We start from the raw sequence: 20936 nt of genomic DNA, 5'->3' as shown, positions 1-20936 counted from the left end.
AAACTATCAACTACCAGAAAGCAACATCACTCAGTCCTCACTGGATGAAAACTCCAGATCACTCAAATCCTTCATAGCTCATTGGGTGGCTTCTTATGGGTCCACTTCAGTGTTTAAACAAGGTGGGCTGTGGCGTGTAAAGTGCACTAAAACCCATAATGGCATGCTCTGAAAGCACACTCTTTTTCTTCCGTTTTTATCAATAAATTATATTTACTTTCCATGCTAGTACTGGCTAGCTAAGAGTGGAATAAGCCGTTAGTGTAGATAAATCAGTACAGGCTCAGAGTTCAACAGACTATAAGAGTAGGGAATATGCCCATGTGGTGAAGTGAGAGCAGGATGAAGCTCTAGCCAGGATCGGAGTGGTTGGACCTACAAGTATAGACGTATTTGCCGTGTCATTAGAGTCCAGCCCATTGCCCTTGAATGTACATTAATAGTTGTGGTTTGACGTCAGACAGCCCTCATCACTGCCTACCAATCTCCATCAATGCTACAAATGACCTTTGGCTAAGTGCTGCAAATCAAATAAACTCAAGCTAATGAAAATATTGCCCATGTGGGCACCATAAAACCTTGATGGTAGGGATTGGAAAGTCCCCTTTAGGTTCTATGAATTACCTTTTTTTAGCGCGTGTTTACATTGATGGAAACTTTGGGCGGAATTAAACTGGCTCTAGCAAAAACTGCCGTGAAGCGAGCACCAAAGGTCAGCTATAATAAATCCAATCAACTTAGAATTTGGGTTCTGCGTACGCCGTACACTGTACAGTGTTACAATCCTTTAATAATGTAAAATCTACCACTGTTTATCCAGTATTATATGGTTGAATGCATTCTAATCAGAAATGATCTTGCATAATGATCCCTCGGTGGTTTGTAGGCAGATGGGGAGGCGGAATACACCGGCGGTTTCAGGAGCTGATTCACTGGCAGGAAGCTGAGGAAGGAAGCTGATGGCTGCTGTGGAGCTACGTATGAAGGCCATGCCCAAGACGCTAAGAAAAGAGGATAGGAGATATGGAGAGATACAGAGAGAGACAGAGAGAGAGAGAGGAGATGGAGGGAGGGAGCGAGAGAGAACAAGTTTGTGTGTGTGTGTGTGTCTATGTGAATAAGAACGAGAGTGCGGAGAGAGAGGCAGAATGAGAGACGACAAAGAGAACAAGGAGATACAAGAGGCAGCAGAGATGAGAGCTTGGAGCGCGGTAGAGGTTTCAGAAGGAGGACTCACATCATCAGTTTTAAAATCACTACACTGGTTACCTGTCAGTTTTAGAATAGATTTAAATATTTTGTATCTATAAATCCATACATAATCATGCAGCTAAATACATGTCAGACATAAATATACACCTAGTAGGCCTGGGGATCTTAAAACATGCCTTTTTAATATTGCTTTTACCATGTAGCTTTACTTGTGTTAATAACTTCTATATCCTCTGTGTTAATATCTTCCTCTGTATTATCTTTTTTTTTTTTTATATTTTAAATTTATTGTTTCTTTTAAATCTGTTCTCATTTGTGTTTACCTCATTATGTTTATCCATCTATTTTTATGTAAAGCACTATGCTACATTGATTTGTATGAATGGTGCTATAGAAATAAAATGACATTGGCCTTGACCTCAGCCCCCCCTGTATCTGCACTGTGACTGTTACTGCACTAAGCACCCCATTCTGTTGAAAATTACACAGGCAGTAAACTCTTATTGACTTTTATAAATGGCAGTGGATATGCCATTTGTGGCCAATCGTGCATGCTCTTATGACCTTCCAATGACATCTGTTAGATGGGGAGGCAGAAGGGAGGGAGGGAGTGAGAGCGATTGTGACACAGATAGAGAGGGAGAGGGAGGGGGCAGTAGAAGGGAGAGAGAGAGAAGGCAGGGGTGAGAGAGAGAAAAGGATAGAAAGAGGGAGAGAGGCAGAGTGCTGGGCAGAACAGAACATCATAACCACCAGTTAACATCCATTAGTGTGGAGGCCATCTTGGAATGGCCCAGAATGGCCATTCTGTCTGCCAGAGACAGAGACTGGCAGTAAAGTCATAACTGAGCTTTCTGTGGAAAGGTTCGGTCAATATTTTTAAACAATTGATCGAGTTTCCGCACGGATGATGGTTGCATGTAATCGGGGAGTCAGGGATTGTTCTGGAAACACCTTTGCTGTTAGGCAATCCTGAAATGATTGATGTACAACACGGAAGTGCTGCTCATCACCTCTTTAGTTTAAATGGCCAACATGACAACACAGACTAACAATACATGAAGCAAAAATAAAACAATAAAAGAGTGAAATCATGAAAAATGCTTGAAATTGAGGGTGTGAGGAGGACAGAGAGAGGAGCCCTGAGAGACCCTGAGCCATCCATGGAGAGATCCTGACAGACTATCTATTGACATCTGGGCCATTCAGACGATCCACCCTCTGCTAGAGAAGGTTAGGGTTACGGTTAGGGACTGGCCAGGAGTCAGAGTAATAGTTTAGGGGCTGGCCAGGAGTCAGAGTAATGGTTTAGGGGCTGGCCAGGAGTCAGAGTAATGGTTTAGGGGCTTGCCAGGAGTCAGAGTAATGGTTTAGGGGCTGGCCAGGAGTCAGAGTAATGGTTTAGGGGCTTGCCAGGAGCCAATCAGTGGGATCAGGAGGAGCAGACATAAATATTGGACCCCTGGGTTCCTAGGTTGTTATCAACATTCACAAATGATTGAAATGGCTATGGTTGTGTGTGTACATTTGTGTGTGTACGTTTGTGTGTGTGTGTGTGTGTGTGTGTGTGTGTGTGTGTGTGTGTGTGTGTGTGTGTGTGTGTGTGTGACAGCTGGCCAACCCCCACAAACAAACACACACATTTGTGTGCACACGCATGCAGGGCTGGACTAGGGAAATAATTCAGGCCGGGAAATTCAGGCCACTTACTTAAGCCGGATCTGACCCCCCACCCCCCCTGCAGTGATTTTTAGGCCTAACATTTAACTGAAATGTATTAAATAAAAACTAACAAAAAAATACACATACTGTACAAAATGAGCTGTGGGCTTCTCTCAGCTCTCTTACGATGTGCCGATGCGGTGAGATGGAACACTTTCAGTTTCACCAATCGGCAATCGTTTTGTAATCTTGAAATGAGCGGTACAACTGATGGTGTGCAGACTTGGCCTATTTCGTGCGCCGCAGGTGTGTAATGGTGTGATCCAACACGCAACACACATCAGGATTGCCAGGACTGTAGTCTGCACTGATTATAAATCATAAATTGTTGGTGAGTTGTTGGTGGGGGGGGTGACAGATAAAAAAAAAATTGGGGGTGGGGGTCTTGAAGCCTGCAGGCCAGGCCAGTTAGCACGCCAGTCCACCGGGTCCTCCCGGTGCTCCCGATGGCCACCCTGCCCCTGCACACACACACACACACTCATTCAAATACAGTACACACACAGTCCTTGATATTGTTGGCACTGGAAATGTCAGTGCAAATACTGCACCTCCCCACTCCACAAACACACACACACACACACACACACACACACACACACACACACACTTTACCTGATGAAGTGTGTGAGGTTGCACCAGTTCTGGGGGTCTATGTGGGCCATGTCTCTCTTGAAGGCCTCCCCGCAATTCTCCATCTCCCCCAACAGGTGGGTCTCATTGCACCTGTTCACCGTGGACCTCTGCACGGTCAGATCTGCCCCCAGGCTCTCTGTGGCTGGAGGACGCAGGCATGGAGGGGAGGATGGAGGGATGGAGAGGAGGAGGTGTGGGTTAATAAAAGCATGTGTTTTCTCTTTCTTTTTCAGAGAATTGGGGTTACTCCTAAATCTAGATGTTTTGCTATGGCTAAATCAGTGACTGTCGTCATCATCATCATCATCATCATCCTCGTATGCAGCATGTGGCCCATGCTTACCTGACAAGCCCCTGGCCATCCAGCTGTTCACTGTCACCACAAAAAGAAAGAGAGAGGAGACATAGTTAGTAGTCACGGCAACTATCTCAGTGAAGCTTTACATCATTCTGAACACTTTTTTCAGCAAAATGTACGGTACAGTATATAGTATATATACCCATGTGTGTGATTGGCTGAATGACTGACTGGCTGTATAATGCTGAAGTGGACAGTTACTGAATGTGCTCTGCAGTGCTGAAGAGTGAATGTCTTGAGAAAGAGAGAGGAGGGGGATTCTGTCTTCCTCTTAATGTGCATGGCTAACACATACACTCCCACCTGCCTTTGTCTCTGAACCTGAACCCCACACTTCTGCTGTCACCCCTCCTCTGGTATCCATCATCCCTCCATCCTCCCCCTCTCCCCTCTCTATGTCATTTCTCATAAACCTAAACCTAGACCCTATCCCTACATCTAAACCTAGACCCTAGCCCTACACCTAAACATAGACCCTAGCCCTACACCTAAACCTAGACCCTAGCCCTACATCTAAACCTAGACCCCAGCCTCAGCAAAGACAAGACCCTATAGCATTAGCCCCCAAACCCAGCCCACAGCAGAGGGCACACGCACGCACACACACACACACACACACACACACACACACACACAATAAACTAGAAATGGTGCTCGGAGAGCAGAAACCTCCACCCATGAATGCATTTTGTGGCTCTGTGCGCAGGCAGGTACGTGCGAGCAGGATATGTTTGGTATTGCTGCAATTGTTAGGTCGAGAGCTTTATGCAAGTCAAAATCCCTCTGTGACCTTTCCACATGGACATATAGCCATTTCACCCCCCCCCCCCCCCCCACAAGTTCTTTAATAGCACAACACCTCCAAGATTGTCTGGCACAGGGATACTGTAAAAAGGTAGGTTGGCACAGGGATAAAAAGGTTGGCGCTGAAGCTGATAAGACAAACCGAAGGTACATCACGTCAGAAGAACACTTCCTATGTGTTTATGTGTGTTCGCGTCTCACGTGTTATGTTCTTCTCATTGCTGTGTGGCAGCTGTGGTCTAGATATACACTCTTGGGAGGGATTTGCACTGCCGAACATCATCGTTTATTTTCCTCAATCATTTTCCTCTTGTCATAGTATAATGCAGTTAGGGTGGTTTAGAATGAATTTGCACTACCTACTCCCTGTAAAGCCTCAAATCATGCCATCCTTGCACTGAGAAGATGTTTTCTTGGTCTGAACATTTGGGTTGGTATGTGGTTTGGATACCCACAGTTGTCCACCATCGCATTGCTGTGAAGCCTGGTCCATAGGCTCCTGCCCTGTGTGTGTGTGTGAGAGAGAGAGAGAGAGAGAGAGAGAGAGAGAGAGAGAGAGAGAGAGAGAGAGAGGGAGTGTGTGTGTGTGTGTGTGTGTGTGTGTGTGTGTGTGTGTGTGTGCGTGTGTGTGTGTGTGTGTGTGTGTGTAGACTGTAAGTGAAGCTTGACATCCAGAGGTTTCACCTTGTCTGTGTGTGTTCTTCTTCGTGTGGGTTTGATGTTGTGTTCTCTCCCCCCAGGCTCGGGGCTGAGGGGCTAGCCTTTTACCACCCCGATCCTGGGTGAGGGGTCACCGGGCTATATATCCGGGCACACCTCCAGGAGCCATGTCACCATTTCGTCATCCACAACCGTCAGGCCATGCATTCCATTGGGTGTCCTATATATCGGACAGTCCTGGATGACATGGCCTGCGGTTCGCACGCCGCACAGGATACCAAGCCCTATTTGTGCATCGATTAAGCCTCACCCACGCAGGTCTGGGTAAGTCCATCCCGGGAGGGGAAGGACCGGCGGCCAGGATGAAATCACAGAGTGTGGAGGTGTTTGCCTCCCACTCCACACACCAGGTGTAGTCCGCCCACCCTGCCTTGCTGATATTAAGATCCCTACATTGCTGCAAAACGGTGTCTCGACTTGAGATGCCGGGGAGGCTCCACTGTTGCAGTGAGCCTGTCTCAGCTAGTCTCCACGGCCCGGCAGGCGAGACCGTGGGCGGAGGCCAGCGGGCTGGATGTCTGCAAGGATGGGAAGGTTGTCCACAGGAGTGGGACGCAGGCATCCTGTCACGATGCGCAAGGCTTCGTTGATAGGCGGGTTGATGAAGCGGGTGTGAGCGCTGCAACACCAAACCGGTGCGCAGTATTCACTGGTGGAGTAGACCAGGGCTAGGGCTGCCGTACGCAGTGTTTCTGCGCCGGCGCCCCAGCCTGATTGGACCAGTTGCCTCATCAACGCCACACGAGCTGTTAATTTCTTGCGCAGTGACTCGAGGTGTCGGCGGAATGTGAGCGACCTGTCCAATGTCACGCCGAGATAGGTTGGTTCGGTGCTGCATGGCAGGAGTGTTCCATCGATGTGCACTCGGAGCTCACGTTTGGCTTGCTTGTTGTTAAGGTGGAAGGCCGTCAACACCACCTTTGCCTTGCTGAGCTTCAATCTCCATTTCCAGAAGTATGCCGCTAGTGTCTGCATGTTCTGGCTCAAGGTCTCCTCCACGGCCTGCCAGTCTCCAGAGTACACCAGCGCAAGGTCGTCTGCGTAGGCGTACTTCCTGGAGACTGTGATCGGGAGGTCGTAGGTGTAGATGTTATAAAGGAGGGGGGCCAGGACAGATCCCTGGGGGACACCATTCTTAAGGCATCGCAACCTGCTTCGCTGTCTGCTACTGGTGGTGAGGGTAAAGCTGCGGTTTCGGACAAGCTCCATGATCATGCTGACCATGTGCCTGTCCGGCAGCAGGCGGAGCAGCTTGCAGGTGAGGCCGCGGTGCCATACGTTGTCATAGGCAGCTGTCAGGTCTATAAAGACGGCTCCGGCCTTCTTTTTATCTTCGAGGTCTTGAGTCATCAAAGTGACTTGATCTACGGTCAATCTCCCGCGTCGGAACCCGGCCTGCTCCCCTTGGGAACAGCGGGTCGATGATTGGTTCGACGCGGGTGAAGATGCGACACTCGAGGATCTTGAAGGGGATACATAATAGAGAGATGGGGTGGTAACTCTTGTCTGTGTGTGTGTGTGTGTGTGTGTGTGTGTGTGTGTGTGTGTGTGTGTGTGTGTGTGTGTGTGTGTGTGTGTGCGTGTGTGTGTTCCTGAGACCAGACTATGGAGCTGAGTGAGGCTTGACATCATTAAAGAAGTCTTCCCTTGTCTGAGGAGCTGTGTCACCACAGAGACAAACACCCTCCTGATCTCTCCCCCAACTCTCTCTCTCTCTGTAAGGAGCATGTCTACAGACAGAGGGAGACAGAGAAAGAGGCTGACGCCATACTCTACATACTACATACAAGCTGCGCTGACGCAACTGTGAACGCAAGCAATTTGCATAAAGTTGCAATTATCTCCACGACACACATTGCTACACAAGGATCCAAACACAGCCTTGCGTAGCTTGTGTAGCTGGCGCAAGTGTAGCTTGCACAGAGTATGAATCTGCCCTAAGGGAGAAGAAGAGAGAGAGAGAAAAAGAGATTGTGGCTTCACTAAGCTTTTGTAGAAGAATAGGCGACTCCCTTCGGGGATTTGACCATCTGACATTGAACAGATCCTGCAAGTGTCAGAGGCAGCCTGGCATTCAATCAATCAATCAATCAATCAATCAATCAACCAATCAAATCTTTATTTGTATAGCGCATTTCACACACAGAGGCAACACAATTCGCTTTACAGAGAACAAGGGAGGTGGGCATACGACACTCCCCTACATATTCCAGAGGAAAGCAAAAAAACAATATCACCCGGTGGCCAGAAAAGTGAGCTGTAAAAATTCTTCCCTGACCCCTCTCAACGAGGCGATCGAGCAAACTCCTGGAGTATGTTTGTCTAACGGCTAGAGAACATTTATAAAGCAATAAATTACATTAAATGACATTTAATACATTACTACTATTATTTTACTCTATACAAAGTAGAGCTGCTCCTCTCTCATCCATCTGTGCAGGGAACATTGGCTTTGATATATCTCCTCCGAGAGGCTCTTATCCTTCCAGACGGGCTGGATTGATGGGTTTTGACCTCTCGGGGCATTTGAATTGGCTCCAAGCTTAATCAAGCGTACCTGGCTATTTGCGAAGAGAAATTATTTTTGACCCAGGTGTGATGGGATCCTCACAGCAGCAGAGAAAGAAAAAAAGCACCTCTATCTAGACGCCATTAGCCTTCACTGGCCTGTTCCCTACTGCTTTGAAGATGAGGTGGGTGGAAGGGGGTAGGGGGGGGGGCATTTGTTTTGTTTTCTCATACCGCCGCCTTTGTCCACTGACCGGAGACAAGCGAACAAACCTGGAGGACAAACTTCCCAGAAAGCACAGTCAACTGGTTGGCTCAGTATGCATGGGAAAGTGACATATTAGGAGTGAAAGAGAGAAGGGGGGTTGAGCAGAGATAAAGAGCCAGGAAAGATGGATGTACCGTAGGCGACCCTAACCCAGGGTCAAACCCCATTTAAGCTCACAGCACTCAGAATCTCATAATAATTTTGAAATGGCAGTCTGGAAAACAGACTTGTGTTTTATCTTTGCTGGCTGTGGCACGGCGCAAATTGTTAGTCGCATCACACCGGCCTGGTCCAAAACCAATCTAACTTCTCCTATTGGAGCAATGCATCATCTCCTGTTGTTTGTCATGTGCTTTGATCTTTGAACCTGATGACACCATAATAAAGACTTATCAGGTCCTGACCTCTCTCCTCTTTCTCTAAAACTCCTTCAAAGTCTGTCCACCCATACGGTCCACAGGAGCAATCTTGCATCCATGCATATAGAGTGGGATATTATGTGGCATTCCATTTGACCCGTGAAGTCATGATTTACGAGATACTATTCACTGCTGTATCCAATGCCTCCCTTTTTGGCACTCAGCATCAAGGGTTGGATTGGAGGTATGTCCCTGTGACATCATGTCCAGGGGGTGTGCTTGTACATCAAGTAGTCTCACTCTAAGGAATCAGGAGATAGGCTCCTGCCCTAAGAGCCACTTGGCTTGAGAACCCTTGGTTGTCAAGGCTACTTACTTACTATTCACTGCAACACCCCTCTCGACTTGTTTTCTCCACTTGTGAACTCGTTTCACTCAACCCTACCCCCAGAGGCAAGTCGTGAACAAGATGGCAGCTCCCTGTGTAACTAAGTGAAACTTTAGTAATACTGTTTTATTAGCATTTATGTCTTATTTGTGTCTTATTAAATCAGTTGTACACACAGTGTTCCCCAACTTGTATGTGCAAAATACCACATATTGTGTTATTACTGTATCTACTGGTTTGGCAAACAAAGCCAGCTAACGTCCATCTTTGTTCTGAGCTGTTGGTGTCTACTGTAACGTGGTTATCTAGTGCAGTGTTTCCCAAAGACTGGGTCGCGACCCACGTTTGGGTCACAGGAGATTTTCTTTGGGTCGGCAAATACATTTGCAGAATTACTTTCAGAGTCTTTTGAGCCACATGACAGTTTTCTCCATAGCACGCTCACGCAGCCATAGTTCCATCGCAACTTCACTGAAAAAACAAATCATGTGTCTGTAAAATCTGTCTATTTATTTCTGTGATATGCGAATCTGTGTCAATAAAGTGCAGAGGAGCAGGATCATTTGGTGACCGGAACGGAGAAATGCACTGTGAACAGCCAACCTCCATTGAGTCCAATTGATCACTTTGCGGCGCTTCCTCATCCAGTGATGAGGCAAGGCAGCAGGCAAAACTTTCAACAAGAAGCATGTTTTTGATTGTAGCCTACTGAATGTTCATATTGTTAAGATAATTGTACTTATGACAATGAAGCATTAAAGGCTAGCATAGCCTATTCTGTTTGTTTTATTGATGAGAGGAACTAAAAACAATGAGATAGCCTGTACTCTGCCAAAATGCATTAATTTGGTCTCATTTATAGGCTATTTAATGTTATTTTGTTTGTTTTGTTTTTTGTAAAAAAAAAAAAGTCAAATATCTATATGTCTTCGAGTGGTTTACCTATTCAAGATAACAAGGTGCGTAGATGACAGTAAAAATGGTCAGCGACGTTCATTTAGTTACATATTCGCTCTTCTCACGATTTATAGTTAAGGCCTAATGTGACTTGGTTCGAAATGGTTTGTAATTTAAAAAAAGTAGGTCCTCAGAAAAAAAGTTTGGGAAACACTGATCTAGTGGATGACGTCGTTCTCCGTCTCTCCCACGTCACCACTTCCCAGCCAAATGGAACGCACCATTAGACTGAGGTCATATGGCCAACCGCAAGAAGCTATTCTATAGAATTCCAGAATATCCCTTTAGGGTCCCATGGCGGTTTTCTCTTCCTGCTTCCCCTTAGGCACTCTATTTACTACAGAAAGCGATGGTGCTCATGGGAAATGCAGTCGTCTTTCTAGGAAAACACTACCGCTTTTGTCCACAGGTGCCGTTAAAATCAACATATACTGAAAAAGTCCTCATATGGTAAATGGGGGTTCAGTGTCTTGCTCAGGGACACTTTGACATGTAGACTGGAGGAGGCGGGATTCGAACCGCCGACCCTACGATCATTGGACAACCCACTCTACCTCCTGAACCACAGCCGCTCATAGCTACTTTACATGTAATATGGCCCATAGATAGCTAAATAGTGTTGAAACCAGCACGTCAATTTTGAAGTGAATAGAAGAGAGTCAAATTGAGTCGAGTCTAGTCAAGCAGAATGGAGCAGAGCAGAATAATAGAATAGCAGAGAGTCCAATCAGGTCGAGTGAATCAGAGCAGGGCAGAATGGAATAGAAAATAATACAGTAGAAGGAGACCTAGGGAGCACAGAGGACATGACTGCAGTGAACTCAGATGACCTGGCAGCAGACACACACACACACACACACTGCTGCTGTCAATGTGGGTTTCCTGCTACACACGGGCTCACCCGGAGCCAAGAACATGACAACACAACACTGATAGGATGTATTTGTGATAGCACCATCGACTGCTCAAGGTCGACGGAGGTCGTACTACTATGCGCAGCTGGTCTGTGTCAGTGGATCAAACCAGGGTCACCTGTGCAGCAAGCCAACCCAAATATCTACTGTACCATTAAACCAAGAGGACTTCAATTCAACTAAACTTTTGACTTTATTTGTCCATGGGAGGGGCTATTGGTTTTGCAGCAAGAATAAAACAACAACATTGGCATGCAACTAAATAATCAATGAACTGTAGAACTAGAAATGGTGCCCAGAGAGCACAGACCTCCGCCCATGAATGCATTTTGTGTGTCTGTCCGTGCACACGTGTGTGATAGCAGGACATCATTAGGTCGAAGGCTTTATGCCAGTCCAAGCCCTATGTCTCTGTGACCTTCCAACGTCAAGGTATGGCCGTCTCAATCCCCCCCACCCCATTGACAATGAATGGGGAGATTTTTCACTCCCGAGCCTACAGTAAGTCAAAAAAATGACTGGAGGTAAATGGATGGCCATATTTGGGTGGCTCTGTTTACCCTGGAGAAATAAGCGTCCCTGAGCCTTGTCAAGGCTAATATCGTTAACAATAAGGCCACAACCACAAAGTCCAAAAAGTGAATGGTCAATGGGCGGCAAAGTTTTATGAAAATCGGTTTGGTAGTTTTTGCGTAATCCTGCTAACAAACAAACAAACCAATAAACAAATAAACAAACAAATAAACAAATAAACACATTCTACCAAAAACATTGCCTCTCACCCTGCGCTGTTGCCGGAGCGGAGGTAACCAGACTAGGCAAGCCTAACTTTGCTGGGCCCTCCCTTTTCAGCTCCTTCTGGACTCTGGTCTCCAAGTGGGAATGCCTCTTTCAGTGCACTATTGAAACACTGAATGTCCTATTTATTGTAAATTGGCAGGAATAAGTTGCCGTCCTGTCAGATAGCATTATGTATGGGGTGCAGCAGCATCCACCCAGGCACCACGCTGCAACGGTCACTGCACCAGCATCTGTAGCCTACCACCTACGGAAGATGAGTGGCCTGTTAATCCTTGTGATTAACATGGGAACAAACAACATAGCTCGGGATCCTCCCTATTATCCTCAGGGGGTTGCGGGAGCTGATAGACAAACCTAGGAAGCAGTGTCAGTACCAAGCAAGTTTTGCTGTGTGCTCCATTCTCCCCTGGCCGGTGGATGATGCAACACTAAACACATAGTTATGGACACAAACAGGCTCTTGTATGCTATTGGTGTGATCACTGGTATGTAGGATTGGTTAGGCAAATAAAGGGAATGATTTTATGTTTTGTTTTTTCTATGGTGGCCCTCAATCCTATGTTGGATCCCTAAATTGGCCCTCAGTCTTTTCGTAGGTAGCCCTCAATCCTAAATTGGGTCCCTAAGTCATCAAAACGTTTGATATAGATTATATTTAGATTTATATTGAATATGTAAAATATTAATCAATTAAATATTAAATTAAATATTTCTTAGGTAGACCAGAAAGTAGTGTTGCAGTAAACAAGCCTGCTAGAGATAAAAGCACTGCACATTACTCAAGCAATAACAAGCTGATCCTGTATATCCTTGGTATTTAACTCCTGGGACCCTAAACGAAAAAAAAACAATCAATCTAGTTGTGGTAGCCTACATTTGTTTTGAACAGACTCATCCCCTACACTCATTCACTCATTCCATGTCATTAAGGATCTGGATCTGGAGGAGATCTGCAGTCATCCTGGTGTGGGAGAATATTTGATTCTATAGTAGAGATAGGCCTGCTGATCAAGTGTTCATCTCTGGTGTTTCAAGACACTAGTGTGGGAGATGTTTTTGCACAATCTTTATCTTCAGAATATATGGTCAATTATACAACAGGTAGTGATCTCGCGATCTGATTGGTTAAGAGCCGTTGTATATTCACAATATATCATGGGCAAAGCCTCTCTGTGAAATATTACTACGTCAATTATTACTGCCTGAAATAAACCTTAGTTCCATTGCATAACCATCTGTTGGTTACATTATGGTTTCTCCTCTAGAAAAATGGAAACATGCAATGTCAATTTTGAGTTGTTCTATCCCTCCTGTAGCCTGCCTCTCTGGTTTATTGTCACCACTGTTGCAACTCGCAGCTGCACAGCAAAGGTAGGCTACACTTTGTTCATGGCTAGCCATTGGTCAGGAGTATTACAGTAGTTTTGGTTGCTAAGGCTCATTGTTCGTCGCTTTGCAACTTTATAGCAACGTGATACTTTTAGGAACTGCCTTTCACTAAATCGTTCACTAAAATCGATATTAAGACACTGAAATAGTCTGTATTTATATACATAAATGTTTCCTGATGATGTAATCATTGTATAAAAACAATAACTCACTCGAGGGTTGTGGCATATGGCCAATATACCACGGGTTGTGCTGGATGACTGCAGCAAAACCTGTGGTATATTGGCCATATACCACATCCTTTCATGAGTTATTGCTTCATTTTATGTCACCTTCAGAATACACCAGCAGTGTCACGAATTGAAGTTAAGTTTAGAGAAATAGAATGCTTCTGATGTGTACTTAAATAATGATTAATTAAATGATGATTAAATTAAATTAAACTGATTATCAGCCCCCCCAAAGCCCTGGTCGCCTGCCCCAGTCTCTTCATCAACAGGGAAAAGGTGGAGGAGGTGGAGTGTTTCCAAATACCTCGACATCACACTGGAAAATAACCTCAGCTTCAACTAACACACCACGGACACTTACAAACGCTGCCAACAGAGACTCACGGCCATACATCTGTGTTCAACCCCACCTCCTCCTCCTTCTGTACCGTAGTATTGATGAACCGGTTCTGCTGTATGGTGCCATCTGCTTCTTCCCCATGCTCACATTTGTTAACAAAAATAGACTCCTGAAAATAACCCATCTGGCAAGCAAAATTATTGGCTTAACTACCCATAACATATCCGACATTGTCACCTCAGCTATGACCCGTAAATCACACAGGACCCTTACCACCCACGCAGGAACAGGCTTCCTCTTTGTAAAAAAGCCAAGTTCAGCAAGAGTTCATTCCTGCTGCTATTCGTACCCTAAACACATTAATACCATCTGTCTATGGTCCAGCCAACGGTGTGTCTGTATGTCCTGTAGTATGTAATGACATAATGTTATGTCACATCATGTCATGCAACTGTTTGATGTTTCTGTTTCACTTGTTGTCTTTACTGCACTTTTATGCACTGACTGTAAATATGAATTTCCTGAAAAGGACTAAATAAAATAAATTAAATTAAAACTTTTCAATCTCTTTATATATGTATATACTTTGCATCTCTACACCGCAATATCACGTGTCCAGATTAATGTATGAAGATGCACATAGCCTGTAGGCTTACTAAGGTCACGTTTTTACTTTTTAATTGTTTTACTAGTTGTCAGTAAACTTTCAATATTGATTGAAATCTTGCTTCCAGGATTACGCAAAAACTACTGGACCAATATACAGTACACAGAACTCAGAAAGGGTGTAGCATGGGTCCAATTTACAACCCATTATATTTTGGAGTGGATCTGAAGCACGGGTAGGGTCCACGGGCTGCCCAAACACAGCCGGCCATTCACCTCCATTCATTATTTGAACTAGGATTATGCAAAAACTACCACACCAATTTTTATGAAACTCGGTGGAGGGGTATAGCAAAGGCCACCTTAGAACCCATAAAATTCTGGAGCAGATCCGAATCACAGGCTGGAAGCACGAATGAAAACAAAACTTAGAACGAAGCCAGCTCCCTGTGTAGGGGTGCTAGAGACACGGCGTTCATTTAGCTGGCTGGCTTGGAAATCAATGTTGGCTGGCTAGCTTGGTAACTAGCTAACTTAGCTGGATCTTCTAGGAAACACGACTGTGTATCAACCACTGTAATGTCTGTTGTGTGTTTCAACAATACCTCAGTGTCTGCAGTGACTCAGTTCGGGACAATGGTTATAGTAGTCTGGCCCTGCCTTACGAGCCCAGCAAAAACATCATCACCGTCATCATCATCATCATCATCATTTAGGCTTACAGAGGTCTCAGACAGGGCTACCTCATTGTGAGAGAGTGGTCCGAAAGCACCAACACTACATCTGTCACTATGGAGCCCTCATACAGACAGACGTCTCCTGTGTGAAGAACAACGCTGTATTTTGCATGTATATTTTGAATGCTGATGTCCTCCTGTACAGACGCAGCACACTGCCGTAATGGAAGAGTTGAGTGAATTGATGATCAGTCAGAGTGCTCCAGCTCCAGTGTTCCCTGTTCATTCTGGGGGGAGAAAGGCTGGAAGGCAGAGCGGGGGAGAGGAAGAGGGGAGGGGAGAGGGACACGGACGTGGGGACAGAAACAGGCTCTGGCTACTTGGCAAACAAACGCAGGAAGAGGGGTCGTCGTGGACGACCATGATGGAGGGAGACAGAAATAAACACCGTGGCCGGAGAGAGAGAGAGAGAGAGAGAGAGAGAGAGAGAGAGAGAGGGGGAGAGAGAGAGATGGAGAGGGAGAGAGAGAGAGAGGAGAGAGAGAGAGATGGAGAGAGGAGAGAGAGAGGAGTGAGAGAGAGAACTTGAATGAGGTCATGTGAGTTATGGTCACTTAATACAAGAAGGGACTTTCCAAAAAGTTTTTAAACACTGTGGAGAGGAATGTTACTACATACTAAAATAGAATAGACTATACATAGACTGACTTACAGTTAACAATTAATAAACCCTGCATATGGAATGTGGGAATGTGTCTCTTTTAGCCTTATTGCAATGTCCATGGTTTACATTATACACCTGTGTGTGTGTGTGTGTGTGTGTGTGTACACTGTAAGTGTGTACTGTAAGTGTGTACTGTATGTGAGTGTGTGTATTGTTCAGGAATTTACATCCAAACACCTTAAACCTTTGTCCTCTCACTTCTCTTGTAATTCATCACCTCCCCCAAATCTTCACATAGCTGTGCTAACATACAAAATGGCTTCCAGAGAAGGCCATCTGTCTACAATAGAATAACCATCCTTTGTCCCCAATTGCCGCCCTTTTTCTCATGTCACATGTCTGTACTCTTGGCCACGCCTGCCATTTCATATGACGTACAATGGAGTAGCCAATCACATCCTGGAAGCACCGTACCTTTGTTTTGATTGCATATAAGGCACAGCAAAACCCATAATCGGGACTTTGCTGACTAAACCACCCTTGTTGCGTTTTCAGGAAGTCCTTGCGCTCGTATGCTTTTCACAATAAACCAGACTTAACCTTTTGAACGAATCTTGGTAAATCCTTTTGACTAGATCAGTTATTTTACTATCACAGTTGGCGACTCGGGACGGGATCGACTGCCGTGGGGTTCGCCTGGGGTGGAACCAAAGGACGCAGACGTGCGGAGCGGTAGCCGCTCTGGAAAACTTCTCTCTTTGCGTCTATGCGCACTGGTTCGGAGAAGTCCGCCGTTGGTTCCACTCGGCTAGACTCACGGTACGTTGAAAAACGAATCCTTTTATGCTTGTTATTTGCCATGGTTTTGGTTCAGATTGTGTTGGTCTGGATTATTGAAAACAGAAACCCCGGCGTGGGTATTTTATAAGTAAGTAACTATCCAAGGAGATGTGAACAGCAATAGATATATTTATATATTATATTGTCCTTTGATTTCGTCCTTGTTTCGTTACGAGGGTATATTCCGTTCAGAAGAAGTGTGAGTTTTGGTCTCGTGAATTTGTTCCCCTGTAGTTGATGTACAATTTAGGTTGTTTATCGGTTGCAGCTTAGAACGGTTTTGAGTTAATACACCAAAGCTGGCACAGAACGGGCTTCCCTTTGGCCGGTCGCAGGAGTTGTACCGTTGTATGTTTCCTACCGAGGGTAGGGCGCTCATTGTTGATGTTTCGTTTCAGAACGATTACCAACTAGCTTAAGCCTCATTGTTGATGTTTCGTTTCAGAACGATTACCAACTAGCTTAAGCCCCGTTGTTGATGTTTCGTGTTAGCACGATTGCCAACTAGCTTCGAAGTGATTGTTGATGTTTCGTTTTAGAACGCTTACCAACAGATGTAGCTACGGGAGTGATTGGTGTTTCCAATCCGCGTTTCTTGGAGAAACGTTTTCCCCTTTATCCCGGGTGGTTGGGTAGCTTCCAACAAAGAGGCTGGTGGTTCAGCCGGGCAGGCAGGCATATGTTTTTTTTTGCTTGTTGTAACGTGGGCCTTTGTTCGTCTTTTGTGTTCTGTGTCCCTGCACGGGGTTGTTAGTTTGTTGTTTACTGTTTGAGCCTCGGCTCTTGCCTTGTATTGTTTGTTAAGCGCGCCTATTATCCAGGTAGGTATTGTTCACATTTTGTACACTGTTAAATCGTAACTGCTAGATTTCCAGTAGGCTAGCTGGTTGTCTGGGAGACGCAGGAAAACAACTACTACTCCGCTCTCCCGGTGATCCGCCATCGAGCCAGAGAACAAAGGACCAGTTGACTGGGTGAGTACTGAGCGGTTTAATGTGTCTTTGTTTCTTTCGAAATTGTATTCTTTCCCGCCGTGAGTTAACTATAAGGTTTCCTTTCATTGCTGTTTTGGGGTTTTAGGCTGCGTCGTGTTTATTAGGGATTTGTTTCAGTATAGCTTTTATTAAACTGAATTTGCCCGCGCACGGCCAAAAACAACATCCGGGTCTTACATGCAACATTTTGGGAGCACCACTAGGTGTCCCTGTAACACCGGCTACTAACATATGCCTAGATGTAACAGGATTCTACTGCTAACTTGCAATTTGTCTAGCCCTGATGAGATTTCGTTATGCGCTAAAGTATTTTCGATTTCTTACATCCCCATCTGACATTTAGTGTTAAATTTTTAGCTAAGATTCGGGATCAGCTAGAGGTGGTTGAGATGTCTAGGTTAAGGGAAAAGCCTGTTAATTCTATAGACTGGTCTGCTTTTAAGATTTGGGAGAGAGTAGCACGAGAGAGGTTTTTTAGGTCAGGAAGGAAAGATAAGGAGGTTCAGCAGACAGTCTCTCCGCCATTTCCCCAGCAGAATAACTCTGATTTAAAATTAGATTTTTCCCCCTCTCGTTGCTCCGTGCTCACACCCAACCAGGCTGTTCTTCCCCCTTTTCATACTCCCGCCATTAGCCACGCCCCTTCTCTCTCCCCTCTACAATACGAGTTAAGCGCGCCCCTTTCTACGAGGTATTCGTCCGAACAAGAACAGGTCAGGAAGGAAGAGCCTCCGATTTGGGGTCGAGCGCCACCTGCTGGAGTGCCCTTGAACAACCCACAAGGTAGATTTTAACTAGCCATTATAGACCCATTTTTTTTAAAGGTAAATAAACAGGACGAGACAGATGTAGCTGAGGACGTAAGGTTTGTACATGATAGTGGGGGAAATAGATCATGTTTGCCAGTGTCTTAATCTGAATACAGCATCTCCTAACCCAATTATATATTTTTAAATGGTTATGTTAAATATCTCATGTTTATAGTTTGAGGCACATTCATCGGGCCTGAGTGTTTTTTCTGAGTGTTCTTACAGACAACTGTCGTTCCGGGAGTGATGGGTGAATGCCGAACCAGGAGGCGGGCACAGGACCGGAGGTGGAGATGGAGGTTACCGGCCTGTTTCCCTACAGATGGGCGATCTGTGGTTCGTGGGACGCAGAACAACGCCATGTCACCGACTCACTGTGCGACAGATAAGTATGACATAGGGAAGAGACCATTTTTGTCCGAAGCGGGCCCAATACTCTGTCCTCAAATGCAGAAGAGGGAAGTTTTAGATATACAATTTTAGCTATACAAATGAAGCTTTGATGGATTTTTTGATTAATTGATAATTGATGTTTTCTTAATTGTAAATGAAGCCAGTTCATTTTAGTGTCATTTTATTTGAGTGATGCATTTTTTTTTCCCCCATCTCTGTTTTATCCTGACTTCAGGACATTTGTTTCTACCCTTAGGGGGAGTTATTTTGTTGAGACAAGAATGTGTTTATTTTATTTTATTTCATAAAATCGCGAGAGAAATTCTAGAGCCAAATCCAATTGCCTTGATCATGACTAAGGACTGGGCGTGTTAAAGTCATTCTTACACTGCCCCTGATGTCACTGTAGGCTACTGCAGAGCCTAGATCCAAGATTACAAAAGCTAGATTCCCCACTGACAAACTACATAGTTTAGAGCCGACTGGCTCTAATGACACTTGAACAGACACCCTGTTTAAGTTTTCCTGACTGAATAACAATTTTTCCCCAAAGCAGGAGCTTGCACTTAACCATTTTTCTGAGTATCTCCCAACAGACTATTGATAACCGTTCCTGACCAAAGAGGGAAACAGGGAGACCAGACCAGAGGACTCAAAGGGGAACAGGGAAACCAAACCAGAGGACTCTCCTTTTTTCTCTTCTGTTTTGTCTCTGTTTGTCTCTCTCATCTGTGGATCCACAGACGGAGCACTTCATCAGCCTGTACTGGGGGAGCGGGAGCGCCGAGGTGGCCCTCCAGCAGCATGACCCGGGCCGGCCCTACGTGGAGCAGTACCGTGTGGACCGGGCTCAGTTCAAGAGCCTGTACGTGCTGCTGGCGCCCTGGCTGTGTGGAGTCCACACAAACACCGTGTCCCACCGCACCTTCACCCTGCTGAACCAGGACAGGGACGCCCTCCTCACCTTCCGAGAGCTCGCTGGCTGGCCGCTCTATGCAGACCTGCCCAATGGGAAGACAGACTACCAGGAGCATATGAGCAGCCTGAGAACAGGCCAGAAAACATGGAAGAGAAGTAGATGTTGCGGGAGGAACCTACCCGTCAAAGATGGAACAATCAGCACCAGGACATTCTGGCCTGTGTGGAAGAGCTGTAAAAAGTAGCTGAGAGGACGGTCCATGCAGCCGAACCAGAGATCTCAAGAGCAATTGGAGAGTGACCTTGACAGTCACCGCCACACTCTCCTCTCCTCTGATGAGCAATCGGAGACTGACCTTGCCGGTCACCTCCTTCTCGTGGTTGTGGTATGACAACGTGGACAATCTCAACAGCAATGACTGCACCTCTAACCACACACACTGGAACCTACATTAAACATTCAGAGACGCAAACATGGAAGCTATGATCCATAGGACATTACATGCGATTATTCACAACAAGAGTGAATGAACTTTGAAATTATCTTGAAAAAATATCACATTTGTTTACAAGAGTTACAATGGTTGAAACATGAGTTGATAAATAAGTTTGGGGTTTTTCCTCTAAATTGACCAAGAGGTTTTTTGCCCTTCTTACACTGGTAACCATTTATCTTTTTGCCTTGTTCAAAATTTAAATCAAGGTTTTTGGTGAATGGTTGTCCACTCTTAGACTATAAATAGTATATAATCATGTCATCTTTTTTACCTTGTTTCCTGTCAAATTTCTGAAACAAGGGGTTTTGGTGCGTGATTTTGCACGTGGAAAGAAAATAATCTTTTTTTTTTTTTTTTTTGCTCCACCTAGTGGAGAGATTATTTCCTTTCCACATGTATAGCATAGCTGAATGTTTACACTTTGTGTTTGGATTTTATATTTTATTTTTGTGTACCTGTTCAGGCACAAATGGGGGATTGTTCAGGAATTTACATCCAAACACCTTAAACCTTTGTCCTCTCACTTCTCTTGTAATTCATCACCTCCCCCAAATCTTCACATAGCTGTGCTAACATACAAAATGGCTTCCAGAGAAGGCCATCTGTCTACAATAGAATAACCATCCTTTGTCCCCAATTGCCGCCCTTTTTCTCATGTCACATGTCTGTACTCTTGGCCACGCCTGCCATTTCATATGACGTACAATGGAGTAGCCAATCACATCCTGGAAGCACCGTACCTTTGTTTTGATTGCATATAAGGCACAGCAAAACCCATAATCGGGACTTTGCTGACTAAACCACCCTTGTTGCGTTTTCAGGAAGTCCTTGCGCTCGTATGCTTTTCACAATAAACCAGACTTAACCTTTTGAACGAATCTTGGTAAATCCTTTTGACTAGATCAGTTATTTTACTATCACAGTATGTATG

The 20936-nt window shown here is 45.2% G+C and overlaps 1 protein-coding gene across 1 annotated transcript in view; it reads right to left on the bottom strand.

Annotated features, from left to right (window-relative positions):
* Positions 1-20936, bottom strand: part of LOC311324673 (receptor activity-modifying protein 3) — a gene marked incomplete at its 3' end in the record, with an annotated part of 33124 nt that overhangs the window by 4803 nt on the left and 7385 nt on the right. Inside the window, exons 2-3 of the mRNA XM_084457207.1 lie at positions 3914-3943; positions 3550-3712 (exon numbers count right to left, since the gene is read on the bottom strand). Of these exons, the coding sequence (XP_084313333.1) occupies positions 3550-3712; positions 3914-3943 (193 nt within the window). The remainder of the gene's footprint in view (positions 1-3549; positions 3713-3913; positions 3944-20936) is intronic.

This window comes from Borostomias antarcticus, assembly GCF_949987555.1.
Source record: "Borostomias antarcticus genome assembly, chromosome: 2".
Classification (NCBI taxonomy): domain Eukaryota; kingdom Metazoa; phylum Chordata; class Actinopteri; order Stomiiformes; family Stomiidae; genus Borostomias; species Borostomias antarcticus.
Note: the sequence above shows the minus strand (reverse complement) of the source record. Positions and strands in the feature narration are given on the sequence as shown.